Consider the following 14,793-nt stretch of genomic DNA (forward strand, 5'->3'; position numbering starts at 1 on the left):
TACTTGTCAAAGCATATGCAGCCCTGTGGAGGTATTGAATATAGTGTGAATTGGTAACTACAGTTTTCAAACAGGTTAGTTTCTGCTACAGTCACAATCTCTTTAAACATTCACCAAGAAGATGGAGACCCAAGAGAACAGTAGCAAGTTTTAAATGCAGTATTTATTAGTGATTAAATTGATTTTTTAAATTCTGTCTTTGTTTATTGATAATGCCACAGCACTGAAAGAGTTAATGATAGACCTGTTTAATTGAAATGTATCAAATACTACAAGGATCCCAGAAAACAGGGCTGTAGTAAACAGCACTCTAATTTCAATAAGAAATATATCAATAAGAAAACATGGGCTATTGAGTTCACAAAATACAAATCTAACAAATAACAATTGATGTACCAGTAAAAGGTCAGGATGCATAGAACACTTTTGGAGAGAGTTCCTTCTGACTTGAAACTCAATGAGCAGAAATTGAATTTCATAAATAATTTATTTTTATGAGTTCCCAAGAGTCCTGCTGAATGTGAAGTAAACAGAAATGCAGATAAGTGAAGTTATTCTTGAAATACTCTGCTACTTCAATCTTCCGTCTCTCAATGAAGGCTGCAACAATTTTAGCCTGTTATCACGCCAATAGTGCAGTGTCATGCAGTGCAAAACCCTTTTTTTTTTAATGTTTTTTTTCATATGCCAGTCTTACAAATCAGTAGTAAGACCACACTAAAGAAAGATTGGCATAAAGATTACTTAGTCCATTTCTCCAATGGAATTGTTTAAAGCAGAGGAAGTTATAAATAGGGCCCTACCAAATTCACAGTCCGTTTTGGTCAATTTCACATGCATAGGATTTTAAAAATCGTAAATTTCATGATTTCAGGTATTTAAATCTGAAATGTCATGGTATTGTAATTGTAGGGGTCTTCTCCAAAAAAAGGTGTCCTGGGGGGGCGCAAAGTTATTGTAGGGGGATTGCGGTACTGCTACCCTTACTTCTATGCTTCAGAGTTGCTCCAGGCCTTCAGTTAATGGCCACACTGACAGATCTCTGTTCAGAACAGTAACCCTGAAGGCAAGATTGAGAACCTTGTTCTTCTCAGAGCTCTAAGAACACCCTAGTGACTTGTGGTAAGACTACTAAATAGAAGACAACAGGTAGCAGATTTTGAATTTCACATGTTTGGGGAGGATGTTTTTAAAAACTCCCAGACAACCCTACAATTGCAAAGAGGGAGAGAAAAGGGAGATCTTATTTATTTCTTTTGAGTATCAGTTCAGTTAACTACTATTGCTTAACTGGATCAGTAGCCAAGAGACTCTAGATAAAGCCTTCCCCTAAAAGTTCTGTTCATATGTTTAATCAAAGTGATTGGGAAGTGCGTGCTTGGAGGGAAGGTTTCCCCACTGATTTAGAACAGAATTCTAATGTGACTCTTGTTTAGAATTTTTGTGATTTAATCTGAGAGTGAGTGTTCCCTCAGAATACATAGTCTTTCATGTAGGCATTGCTTCTTACCAGGCAAATTTGGAGGGATCTATTATGCATGATGTGTCTAGTTCATATCACATCTGTGAGAAATCTTGCTTTACGGAGTTGGATTTTGTGGATACTCTGCGTAGCATTATGTATTGGGACTGGATTTTTCCCATAGGGAGCCAAAGAGGAAATATTATCCCCATTTAATTGTCTACAAAGAAGCAAGTAAAAGACTTAATTTGGATTTGGTACTAATTTGGTTTGGTTTGACTGTTCTTCATCGTTGACCACAACCAATTGATAAGCCAAAATAAGCAAAATCTACCACAACATTAATGATGATCTAGGTTATGTCCCAAAAACTAAATGAATACTTTACATCAGTTTTCAATAAGGATGACAATGTAGAACATAGGGGCAAAGGCAGGAAACCTAATGGAAATGAGTGAATAGACATGGAAATTACCACATTCAAGGTGGAAGCAAAACTCAGAGAGCTTAATGCACTCAAATCGGGGCTGGATAATCTCCATCCTAAAATACTGAAACAAATGGCACATGAAATTGCAAGTTCAGTAGTGAGCATTTTTAATAAATATCTCAAATTGGATGTGCTACTATATGACTGAAGAAGAGCAAGAATAAGAAGTATATTTAAGGGGAAATGCAGTAAATCTAATCTGTCTGAATTTCAGTATAGCACTTGATATGGTAAAACATGGGAAATTATTAGTTAAACTAGAGAATATGGGGTTTAGGATCGAAATGGTACGGTGGTTAAGGAAGTGGCTAACAGGGAGACATGGATTTTCCTGTAAGGAGAATTCTCTGGCTGGTGTGGGATTACTAGTGGAGTTCCTCAAGTATCCGTCTTGGAACAGATCTTGTTTAATATTTTCATTAGTAACCTTGGCTCAAAAAGTAGGAGTGTGCCAATGGAGTGTGCCGATGATGCAAAGCTGGGAAGCATCGTCAATACAGAGGAGGATTGGAATATTATACAGGAAGAATTGGATGACCTTGAGGCATGGAGTCAAATAAATTGGATTAAATTTAACAGTACTTAAGAGCCTAATAACAAGAATTTCAGCTATAAACTGAGGCTCATTACTTGAAAGCAATGGAGGAGAAAGACATGAACCGTAGGAAGACTGAGTCACCAATGTGAAATGGCTGTGGAAAAGGTAAATGCAATACTAGGATGTGTCAGATGAGGTATTTCCAGTAGAGGTAGGGAAGTATTAATGCCACTGTACAAGGCATCGGTAAGACCTCATTTGGAATAGTGTGTGCAATTCTGATCATCATGTTCAAGAAAAATGAATTCAGACTGGAACAGGTGCAGAGAAGGGCTACTAGGATGACCAGAAGAACTGGAAAGCCTATATGAGAGAAGACTAAAAGAGTTTGGTTTAAGCTAAGAGGGTGATATGATTACCAGGGATCCTAGAAATCCTTTCACCACAGAAAAACATGGAATTTGCATTTTTACAGAGAATCTTTAGATTTAACAGTTCGTGAAAAAATAAAAACCTATATTAACTAAATTTTACTGAAAGTACCAGTGTCACTTATTCAATTTGCACAACCTCCCCCTCTTGTAGTTGATTTTTGATTATGTTAAATTTACATAGCTAAATATACACCAATAAACTGCTTCGGCGAATAGAGGTTACTCAACGGCGTTTTGGGATTTGTGTTTTAATGCATCTCAAATTTCACTTCAGCCTCCAGACATGAATAATTAAAGTTCTGAAAAGATGCTGACAACTTTAAAAATCACCCCTAAAGACCATGTCACTGAGCTTGGTAAGGACAAATTTCACGTTGATGGTAATGTGCTGTTCTGTACTGGATGCAATAAGGCTGTAGATCGTTTGAATGCAGACAATTTTAGAACACATGGAAAGCACTAAACATAAACTGAATGAAAATAAACTAAAGCAAGAGGCTGAAACAGCAGGGCCATTGATGACAGTAAAGAAACTGCACTGTGACTGGATCATTCTAGCATTTTACAACTGTCAAAGAACAGCATGAAACTGTCACTTTCAGTTTTTGTTTGAATGTGTGTAAAAGACATTCCTCTGCATAAAATTGATTTACCTGTTGTCCGAGATTTTTTCAGCAAGCACGTTGAAAGGTAATGCCATTCCCAAATCAGATCAATTGTATTCCCGTTATGTACGAACTCTCTTTGAAGAGGACATACAGCACCTTCTCAAGGACCTGAAAGGAAACTCAATTGCCGTGATTATCAACAAAAAAACGACTTAATTTCATGGCTGGAGTATCTTACATCATCAACTGATAATGCGACTGGATCTGCAGCTGCTCAAAATGCTGCTGATAAACTGAGGCAGTACAACCTAAAAAATAAACAACCAGCAATTGATTTTCTCCATGATGTTCATGCACTGGATGCTAAACAGATAGTTGCTGCTTCTACAGATTATGAAACTGAAATCACAATTAAAGCTGTCTGAAGAATGCGACATGGAATGGCTAGTGTATTTAGGGATTGCCAAAGACCTGTTTGGAAACGTTGAGGATCCCTCAACGTTTGAGGCTGTTGGAGATCGCGTTCCCAACCTGGTGAAACATGCAGTGGCTCTCCTCCAACTTGACTGTATATTCAGCTGACATGGAACGAAGTTTCAGCCAACTTGGGGTTCTTTTCTGTGCTCAGCACCAATGTCTGAAAGACGAAAATGTGGCTGGAATGCTGCAACTCTATTTTAACAACCAGGACTAACTCATAAAGTGAGTAATGTTTATATAAAAGCAGTTTTCACTTTATTTTTGTGCATTTAAAAAAAAAAATCTGAAAATATAGTATAGAAGTATTTGGTATCTGTAAGAAATATACATTGCAATTATATTTTATTTCATTATAATGGTTGGCACTGGTAGGCTTCGAAGTTACTTGCTTAAAGATTTTAAATATAGCAATAAAACTTGTGTTCAACTGATATCTATATATATTGTGGCTAGGGAAAGTAAAGTTCAGCGTTTCATTTTAATTGTGGAAAAATGCGGATTTCGGGTGGGGAGGAGGTTATTGGAGAATGTTGGGGGTTTTAATGACTGAAAGCTAGAATCCCTGATAATTAGTCTGTACATCAGAGAGGTAAACACCAGGGAGGGGCGGAAGCTATTTAAGCTAAATGTTGGCACAAGAAAAAATGGTTATGAACTGGCCATGAATAAATTTAGGCTGGGAATAAGAAGGTTTCTAACCATCAGAGGAGTGAGGTTCTAGAAAAGCCTCCAAAAAAATGAGTAGTTGGGGGTAAACAACCAAAGTAGTTTTAAGATGGAACTGGATACATTTATGAATGGGATTATATGACAGCGTTGCCTGCAGCAGGGTACTGGACTAGATGATCCAGGAGATTCCTTCCAGTCCTATGCACATCAAGTTAAAGGTATAGGTTAATAGGCAATATGTGTAAATATGTTTACTAATTCTTCAGTTAAACCAGAACTAAGAACATAAGAGGGGCTGTACTGGATCAGATCAATGATCCATCTAGCCCAGTATCTTGTCTTCTGACAGTGGCCCATGCCAGATGCCTCAAAGGGAATGAACAGAACAGGGCAGTTATTGAGTGACCTGTCCCCGTCATACAGTCCCAGCATCTGGCAGTCAAAGGTTTAGGAACATCAAGAGCATGGGGTTGCATCCTTGACCATCTTGGCTAATTGCCATCGAAGGACCCATCCTCCATGAACTTATCTAATTCTTTTTTAGCCCAGTTATACTTTTGGCCTTCACAACATCCCATGGCAATGAGTTCCACAGGTTGACTGTTTTGTGTGAAGAAGTATTTCCTTATGTTTTTTGTTTTAAACCTGCTGCCTGTTAATTTCATTGAGTGACACCTGTTTCCTGTGTTATGTGAAGGGGTAAATAACACTTCCTTATTCACTACTATCTACAAACTCTTAAGTTGGATCCTGCAAGAATTTGTTTGTCAATTATTAGTTCTGAAATACTAAAACAAAACTAATTAACAAAAACCCCTGAGAAATCCCAGGTCTTTCTTGTCATCTTCTACTTACTTGGATTGATTGTGGAGAGATACTTCATTCTTTCTTTCAATTTGAATTCAGTGTAGGCCCACCCCATCAAACCAAAAAAAAAAAAAAAGGCACAACAAATGGTTTGTCAAAAAAGAGTAAGCATAATTTAAAAAGTAAAATCTCCGGCAGACACAAGCTTCCAAGATTTTTCTGTGAAAAGGGAATTGTGGAAATGCTAATAGCATTCTACAATTAAAACAAATGCATTTCAATCAATAAATATTTTGTTTCAGCAAATCCAGGAAAACTGAGTGACTTGCATCTACAGCATTCCAAAACAAAATTTTATATTAAGTGGTAAAATCACTTAGTAATAATAAACATTGGCACAAGTCCAAATAATATAAAGATTGAAACTTTAATTTGTCATCTTTTTAGTTTTGTTGACCACACTCCATGTTCAGCTCTGTCTGCACAATCAAACCCTTTGACATTCCAAATCTACCATCCTGTCTTTAGCTAGATGAAAGACAAGTGGTGTCAGAGTCCTAAATATCTGGTCATTCCAGTATCTCTGGTTGCATCATCAGGTGTGGTTGTCTGTCATAGACTTCAGAAATGTGCTCTGTATTTCCCAGTAATCCATCTTTAGCACCATATTCTGTCATGAAAAACACATTCAAGTCTCCAAACTTCAAAAATTGTTAGTTGCTCTTTTAGACCCTTGCTTCCAGGACAAACCTCTCCTAGCTGAAGCTGCAGAAACAGATGAGGACTCTTGCATTTTATTTAACCTACTTCCTAAAAATGCTTGTGTCATGTCCAAAGCCAGCAAGTGGTAGTAGTGTTGATAACCTTCCACTATAACATTTCAGTCAACCAGATAGAATTCTACCTATGACTAGATGCATTATTGATCACAATGCAGAGGATCAAGAGATGACTGTAATGTACATGTTTGTTTGGTTTCCCCAAACCTAGAACTCCTGTCTCTGCCACCAAAGCAGTCTTATGTTGAAAAAACACCAAGGCAAATTATCTCACCCATTCACTCATTCTTGCTGAGGAAGAATGTCATGTCTCAACCAGACACATTTCTTGATTTCTTAATGCAAAATAATAAGTGAGCATTGGGTTCTGCCTTTAGAATCTTAATCACCCAAAATGTTCAGATAAACTTCTGAACTGAATTTTTAAAACTGTTGAGGTTTGCCTGATGTCAGAAATATTTCTCATCTGTAAATTCATTTTTGTGAAGATCCATTACTGTAACTGTACAAAAGGTGAGACATCCAGAAAGTTTGCTTCTTTACCTTTATTTTCTAGAAATGCTTTGACTAGGACACATGAAGAAAAGCTGAACAAGTACAAGTAACAATCTTTGACTGCTTTGTCTACCTGACTTCACAAGAGAAAAGGCAAGAAAGATTGGTGAATCTGAATTGCAAAAATTGCATTTTGTAGATTTCATAGGAAGTTGTTTTCCTCTGGTCTTGTGCAACCTTTGGGTGCAGAACTGGAATAAAAAATACTATACTTGAATATGGCTTACCTGCTGGATTGCTTCTTATGCTAGTGTATAAAAGAAGAATGGTTGCTCATGGCTAGTAAGCAAACTGGACTTACCCTTAAAAAAAAAAACAGTTTCGTACTTCAATTTTGAGTCCCGAGAGAAATGCTTTTTTGCTCATAGCTAGACAGCTTCATCACAAAATTGCATTGGAATAGTCTGATGGAAACAGGATTATTTTTTATTGTTAGTTTGTGTTAATCCTCTTGAGCTAATGTATCTGATCTGGATTTGCCTAAATTTAAAACTAGTCAATTAGAGATCATGATTAACAAGGGGGAATCACTTTTTTTATTGAGGTTTTAGAAAACTATACATTTTGTTCATGTTAGCAAAGATATTAAACTAGTCACACCAAGTAATTAAAAAATTAAGCTTGTTTTCTTTCCTGTTCTCGTTACTGATTTACTAACGTATTGAGCATATTTGGTCACCTTGATAATTGAGCATTGTGGAGCAACTGCACTAAAAAGAAGTGATTAAAATTCCACATTACAAAAAAACCAACTTTGTTTTTGAAGGGGATTGCTTCGGCTATTTTCCAGGTACTGGGGAAAATTCCAGTTTAATTGTATGAATTAATAGGGTGACCGCCCATGGACAGAAGGATTTGAAGGCAATTGGTGATATGGCACTGAATATTCACAAGTTGATTTGTATCATAAGATTATACTGCCTGACAAATTGAGGGTTCAGTTACATGAGTTACTCATGATCCCAGGTAACTTTGCCAAGATATTTATTTAAAAAAAAAAAATAGTAGTAGTAAATGCTGCATGTATTTGATAGTGCACCTTATAAAGAAATATATATGGCATTGCCATACAGTTGCAATAGAAACTTGCTCTGAAAGTTGATGTAGAGAACTACTTTTTTACCGTAGGTGAAGTATGTGACACTTGGGCAACAATCCCAGGCATATGACCTAATTTCATAATACATTTTTTTTAGTAGTCACCAATATATTGCATTTCTAGTATGACAACAGAATAGTGGTAGTACAAATCTATTGTGTCAGGTTGAGGTTTGTTGATGGAAAAATCCCAAGGGGTAACCTAAAATAGACTAAATCACAAATGCTTTAAGGATCTTACACTGCAGTGGAATCTATGCGCTCTGACCAATTCACTGATAAAGAAGAGAAAATTACTTTTGAGGTATTTTTTTCTTTTATCCCATGAAAATTTGAAACTGAGATGTTTCCTTATCAAACTTTTCTGAGATCAGTGGTGCTCATACAGTAGTTGCCTGGCTACTTTTTAAGGAGGAAAAAAGCATTGGTAAATTTGTTTGGAAAGTTTCCTATCTTTTCTCTTCCCTTCTTTGGGTATTGACTTATAAACAGATACCAAAAGGTTGCATTTTAAACCTGCAAGCCTTGACAGTGTTTAAGTTGTATTAGTGTATGTATATATACCAATTTCATTTCCTAGTCAAGTGGTGTAAACATAGACCGCTGGTGGAAAATATTCTTTGGGGAGGCTGAGTAAAACTGTCAGATCCTGCTCTCTGGGGTGGGGGAGGTGTTGCAGTTTCTGTCCCAACCTGGAGGGAAGAGCCCATGGTGGAAGGAAAATGAGCCAACCATGCACTCATCCAGCAGCAGTAGCTCCTGTTGGACCCGGCTCCATGCTCTGGTTCATTGGCTCTTGCCGCTTGCAGACTTACTGTGGCAGGCTCCGAATGATGGGGGACTAGCCAACTGACCTCCCCAACAAGATGGGGGGAGGGATGGTCACCAGCCCCACATAACACTCCAAAGTGAAGAAAAGATGCTAATACCAGGGATCAAGGGATTGGGGGAGGGGAGGTTTCTAGATGAGCCATAGGGAACTAGAGCAGTTAAAGGGAGAGGGGCGGGTGAAGCCAGGACTTGGAGGTATTTGGGGTGATTTATAAGGTATATGGATTTTGGTGTTGGGAGGACAGCAGAAGGGCACTGCGGGAGTAAGTATGGGTGGGCAGCAGGGGAGAAGAGGGAGGTTGTGACAGGGAAGTGGTTTGAGGGATGGGGGGGGGACTATAGAGGAGGTTTTAAGAGGTGGGTTTGTTGGGAAATGGGACTTGGGATGGTGAGCGGTGGCAGGGGGGTTGGCAGGGTGATGCTTTATGGATGCATTTGGGGAGTTGTGAGATGGGGTAGGTTTATTTGGGGAGATGGGAGTTGGTATGATGGAGAGGTGAGATCAGTGGGGGGCTGTGGCAGGAGGAGGTTCTGTGGGGTTTGGGTTTATTTGGAGGGTGCAAAGAGGTTGGGTGTGTTTGGAGATGAGATCAGGGGGATTGATGGTGGGTTTAAGCAGGAGCTGGGAGATGGGTTATTTGGGGGTTGGGTAGGAGTCTGTGGCGGGGAAGAGTTATTTGGGGTTCTGTGGTAAGGGGATTGTGGAGGTCCAAGGGGCAGGGTGGGAGGGACAACAGTGCCAATGGCCACAGCTGGCTGTGTCTGGTTCCATCTTCTGCAGTCCCCTTCCACCTCCGTCTCACTTCCTCCATCCCTCTCTCCCTCACTGGCACTAACCCCAGCTCCACTCACAGGGACGGAGTCATTGCAACTGTACCAGGGATGGGGCTGGCTTGCTGCATGCTGGTTGTGCTCAAGATGGACTCTGCCTGCAGCATCACTGTGGGGCCCCACAGATTCAACTCGTCCCGCTGCAGTGCTCTGGGGACTCTCCTGGTTTGTCCTGCTGCTGGGCAGTCAGGCAGCTCAATGCCAAGCTGGCTATGGCACCACAGGAGGCAGAGCTATGCCTGCTGATCTGGACTGTACAGGTGGGCAGCAGGGTTCACATTTGGAAGGGCTGAGCCTCTTCTACCATTAACTATCTGCTGCCACTGACTGTAAGAAATGTCTTCAATATTTGTGGCTCCAATGTCCAGGTAGGCTACCAGTTCTATCATTCAGGAGCAAAAACATGCATTAGCCATAGTCATGTATTAACTATTTCTTGGCTTTGAGCAGTTAATGACTGAAGAATCTTTGGTTCTTCTAGGTGTAAAAAAAAAAAAAAAAAATTGTGTAGCTCTCCATAGAAGTTTTTTTCCCCCCTCTGGAGGTGTGGAGATATTAACATGGGATAAACAGTAATCTTCGATTCTTCTATGACACTGGGTATTTTGGGAGTATCAGCAGTGGCAGATTACTTGTATCCTTGGGACTGAGTCCTCTAAAGAAACACAGGATTGGTAAATAAAATTCTGTGATATTATTTATTTGCCAAAGCTCCGTGTAGACAGGTAAACCTTGCTGAAAGATTTTGCTTTTGGGTTTGTTTGGGTTGGTTTGTTTGTCCTGTGATGCTGCAATAAGCTTTGGGCCTGTTGACATCAAGAGCTACAGAATTTAAGTGAGCATCATGTTGTTTGCACTATCATGACCTGTTTTTCCTTTCAGGAGCAGCAATATGTATTCAGCAATATTGTTAGCTTAAAACACACAGTTTTGGACTAACTCGTATTAAATCTTGGAGTCTGACCTATATGCCAGAGTTCCTAACCAAAAAAAGCTCAGTGTTCTAATTTTCGTTACTATTTCCTTAATCAATGCTTTTTTTAGTAATTCTTTTGCTGTAACTGACTTTGCTGATGACTTTAAAGATATTAAGATGTCCCAGGTTGAGAGTCTTGAATTGGCGTTTTGTTAACGGAAGCCACTACTCTGCTCGGTGGTGTCCGAGGGAAGGGCTCCTCTGTCACACCGACCAGCATCCAACCTGGAAATCAGTACTGAGCCTGGTACAGATACTCAAGACCTGGAACAGCAGGATCTGGTCAGAGCAGAAGAAGAGGCGGAGGGCTCCCTGCCAGTGCAGACCTCCTCCTCCCGAGAGAAGGCAGCATCAGGGATGGGTGGCTCGACACCTCTGGATGACTTCAAAGCTGACCAGGATCTATTGAAGAGAGTGACCTCAAACCTAGGGCTGGAATTGGAGATACTGAAAGACTCCTCCCACAGCCTGGTCAACATCTTCGCTGGAGTGGCCCCGTCGAGGGTGGCCCTACCCCTCAACGAGACCAGTATCGGTTCAATCAAAACCTTATAGCAGATGCCGTCCTCTCTGCCCTCCCACTTCAGAGGGAAGAGAAGAAGTACTTGTTCCCACCATGGGGTATGAGTACTTATATTTCCATCCCCCTCCTGGGTCTCTTAGTGGTCTCTGCAGCCAATGAAAGAGACAGGCAGGGGCTGCAAGGTGTGACCCCCAAGGCGAAGGACTCAAAGAAACTAGACCTTTTTGGTAGAAAGGTTTATTCTACTTGCCATTTACCCCACCGCATCTCCAACCAGCAGGCGTTGGTTGTATGGAGGTCTGACTTTAACGTCTGGGATCCATTTCAAAACTTAAGGACTCGCTGCCCCAGGAGTCCAAATAGAAATTCTCCACTCTGGTGGAGGAAGGGAAGGCTATAGCTAGGGCTTCCCTGCCCTTGACACCGTGGATGCAGCTCCCAGAACTATTGCATCAGCAGTAGTCATGCAAAGGTGCTCTTGGTGCCAGTCCTCAGGCCTACCACTGGAGGTTCAACAGTCCCTTCTGGACCTTCGGTTGGAGGGAGTTTCCCTCTTCTCAGAGTAGATGGATGGGCCTCTATGTCCCAGCACCTTCAAGGAAGCACTTCAGACCTCAGCAAACAGTCCGGGTCTTGGCTATGCCAGAACCTGTTTAAGAAGGGAAGCAGGGACTATAAGCACAGACAACCACCCCCATCTGCTTCAACCTCGCTACCGGGCCCTCACAGATATTTGGGAGGCCCCAAGCAGAAATGTTCCCCAGTGCATAATCTTCTCATCAGGTCAAATGGGACAAGTGGATGGTAGGCTTCCTCCTAATTATCTGCAGTACACATCTGAATTTGATGTCTGAAGTCCTGCTGATTTAACTCCTGTCTATAATCTCTTCAAGAGAGAAACATTTTCATAAAAATATTTAGTCTCTCTCAAAATTTAAGGAAGCTGATCTAACCACCCACTGAGAATTACTGAGAAAGGTCACTTCACTTTTCATTGAAAGTTGTTAGATGAGAAATTGTCTTTAGGTTTGAATTTGATTGGCTCTGTCAGGAAAAGATAGAATATCAGTCCATTGCTGTTACTGTACTAGTATTTGATATTTTGACATGTCCATCCACGTAAATAATCTCATTTTCTTATCATTCCTGTAACCTTGATGCTTCGGCCAGGAGAAGCCAGTTTATTAGTCTTCCAAGTTCTTAAACAAGCTGTAGTAAATACTTGTGAACAGTGTCTTTTCCCATGGTTGGTGGAAGTTAGAGACTCAATTTTGAAACACAATATTTAATCTCTATTATGGCTTGTTCTTGGGGCATTTGAAGTGTATACTGTATTCTGCCGGTGAAACTTTTCAAAAGCCATCCCTCATGGTAGTGCCAGTAATGACAACTGCCACTGTAGCAACTAGGCTTGGTATAAAACCATTACATGTGTTGGGTATCAGAGTAGCAGCCGTGTTAGTCTGTATCCACAAAAAGAACAGGGAGTACTTGTGGCACCTTAGAGACTAACAAATTTATTTGAGCATAAGCTTTTGTGGGCTACAGCCCACTTCATCGGATGCATAGAATGGACCATATTGTGAGGAGATATATATTCACATACAGAGAACATGGAAAAGGTGAGAGTTGTCCTACCAACTCTAAGAGGCTAATTAATTAAGAGAAAAAAACTTTTGTAGTGATAATCAAGATAGTCCATTACAGACAGTTTGACAAGAGGTGTGAGAATACTTAACATGGGGAAATAGATTCAATGTGTGTAATGGCTCAGCCATTCCCAGTCTCTGTTCAAGCCTAAGTTGATATTGTCTAATTTGCATATTAATTCAAGTTCAGCAGTTTCTCGTTGGAGTCTATTTTTGAAGCTTTTCAAAAGCTTATGGGTCTGCTCTGGGAATGCCAGTTCGGGTTTCAGGCCTTTAGCCGTCATCTCCCTGGACAGGAATCTCTGTCTGTCTTTTCTCTCTCCAGACAAGGATTTTAGGTCACAGTCCCCTGCAGTTCACTTTTGATATCCCCAGCAAGCCAGTTTGACTACAGACAGCACCTAAACTCTGCTCTCTCTCCAAGGGCGGTGAACAGTGTATGTCAACAGTTGCAAGTTACCACACAGCTCTTTCACAGCAGAGTACATCTATTCAGGCCATAAAGCATATAGAAAATAAATAAATAAAAGGACTTACACTAAACATACCAGAAATTGTCCAAGGCTTTAGCAAGTTAAAAAGCTTCCAACCCTTCAGCAAGGGCTTGGCTTGGCTGCCCCCTCGGGCAAAAGTTCATGTCAGTTGGAAAGAATGCCCTGAGTCTCTTTAAACTCAACTCAAAGACTAACAGATGTTTTTGGGCATAATCTTAAGAAGTGGGTTTTTTACCCACGGAAGCTTATGCCCAAATAAATCTGTTAGCCTTTAAGGTGCCACTGGACTCCCTGTTGTTTTTGTGGATACAGACTAACACAGCTAGCCACTGATACTTTAAACTCAACTGTTATATGCCAAGTTCTTCCTTTGTACCTTTGCCTTTCTTCTGGGACTGTACTAACCCCAATATATGCAAACCACTCTAGAGGAAAGTACTTCTCTGGAGCTGCTAACAATCTCAGGGACTTTCATAATCTTTCCCTACTGTTGTTACTTCCTAGGGGAGCTGTGCTATCTATCCCATCTTGGATTTGCATACAATCTCTCACCCACAATGATACATAAAATATTCATAAATGTAATACAACGTGTGATCCCCAAATACACTGCATATGGCTGCAATACCTATCATAATTACTGCTTCTACAGAATGTTGTAATTTCTTTCCTGCAGGTATTATAGTTCATTTATTAACAGGCAAATATTTATTATATTTGACTTACAGAAAAATGGCTACTTTAACAAAGATTGAGCATTTTTTGCAGAGCTAATTAAAATCACCCTTCTTTTTATTTTAAGTATTTAATATTTCCATTCACAGTGTCTGAGCAACACTCCTCCACTAACAGAATACTTCCTAAATGACAAATATCAGGACGAGCTAAATTTTGACAATCCTTTAGGAATGCGAGGTGAAATAGCAAAAGCGTATGCAGAGCTCATCAAGCAAATGTGGTCAGGAAAATACAGCTATGTCACACCAAGAGCATTTAAGGTTGGTATTACTTAAATTATAATTTGTTTGAATGTATACAGTGAATTTGTTTTCACAGCTGAAGTATATGAAACTTATAATACATATAACAAATAATTAGAGCTGTTGATTAATCACCGTTAACTCACACAATTAACTCAAAAATTAATCACAATTAAAAAAAAATTAATTGCAATTAATCGCAGTTTTAATCACACTGTTAAACAATAGAATACCAGTTGAAATGTATTAAATATTTTGGATGTTTTTCTACATTTTCATATATATTGTATTATGTGTTGTAATTGAAATCAAAGTGTACATTATTTTGGATTACAAATATTTGCACTATAAAAATGATAAACAAAAGAAATAGTATTTTTCAATTCACCTCATACAAGTATTGCTGTGCAGTCTTTTTGTCGTGAAAGTGCAGCTTATAAATGTAGATTTTTTTTTGTTACATAACTGTACTCAAAAACAAAACAATGTAGAACTTCAGAGCCCACAAGTCCACTCAGTCCTCCTAATTGTTCAGCCAATTGCTAAGACAGACAAGTTTGTTCACATTTACAGGACATAATTCTGCCCT

General features: G+C 39.6%; 1 protein-coding gene across 23 annotated transcripts in view; it reads left to right on the forward strand.

The window, feature by feature from the left end:
• USP15 (ubiquitin specific peptidase 15) overlaps positions 1-14,793 on the forward strand; it is a 137,527-nt gene that overhangs the window by 91,600 nt on the left and 31,134 nt on the right. For 11 of the 23 annotated variants that reach the window (XR_010592739.1, XR_006175557.2, XR_010592641.1 and 8 more), the window contains one exon: positions 14,049-14,222. Coding sequence is in view for 10 of the 23 variants with exons in the window: in XM_005303165.5 (XP_005303222.2) it covers positions 14,049-14,222 (174 nt within the window). In the remaining 13 variants the exon portion in view is untranslated. Of the gene's footprint in view, positions 1-2,375; positions 2,656-3,198; positions 3,363-3,582; positions 4,235-6,823; positions 6,916-14,048; positions 14,223-14,793 lie in introns of those variants that run through there. The other 12 variants (XM_042855019.2, XM_042855178.2, XR_006175661.2 and 9 more) reach the window with 12 other exon arrangements.

This window comes from Chrysemys picta, chromosome 1 (genome assembly GCF_011386835.1).
Source record: "Chrysemys picta bellii isolate R12L10 chromosome 1, ASM1138683v2, whole genome shotgun sequence".
Taxonomy (NCBI): domain Eukaryota; kingdom Metazoa; phylum Chordata; order Testudines; family Emydidae; genus Chrysemys; species Chrysemys picta.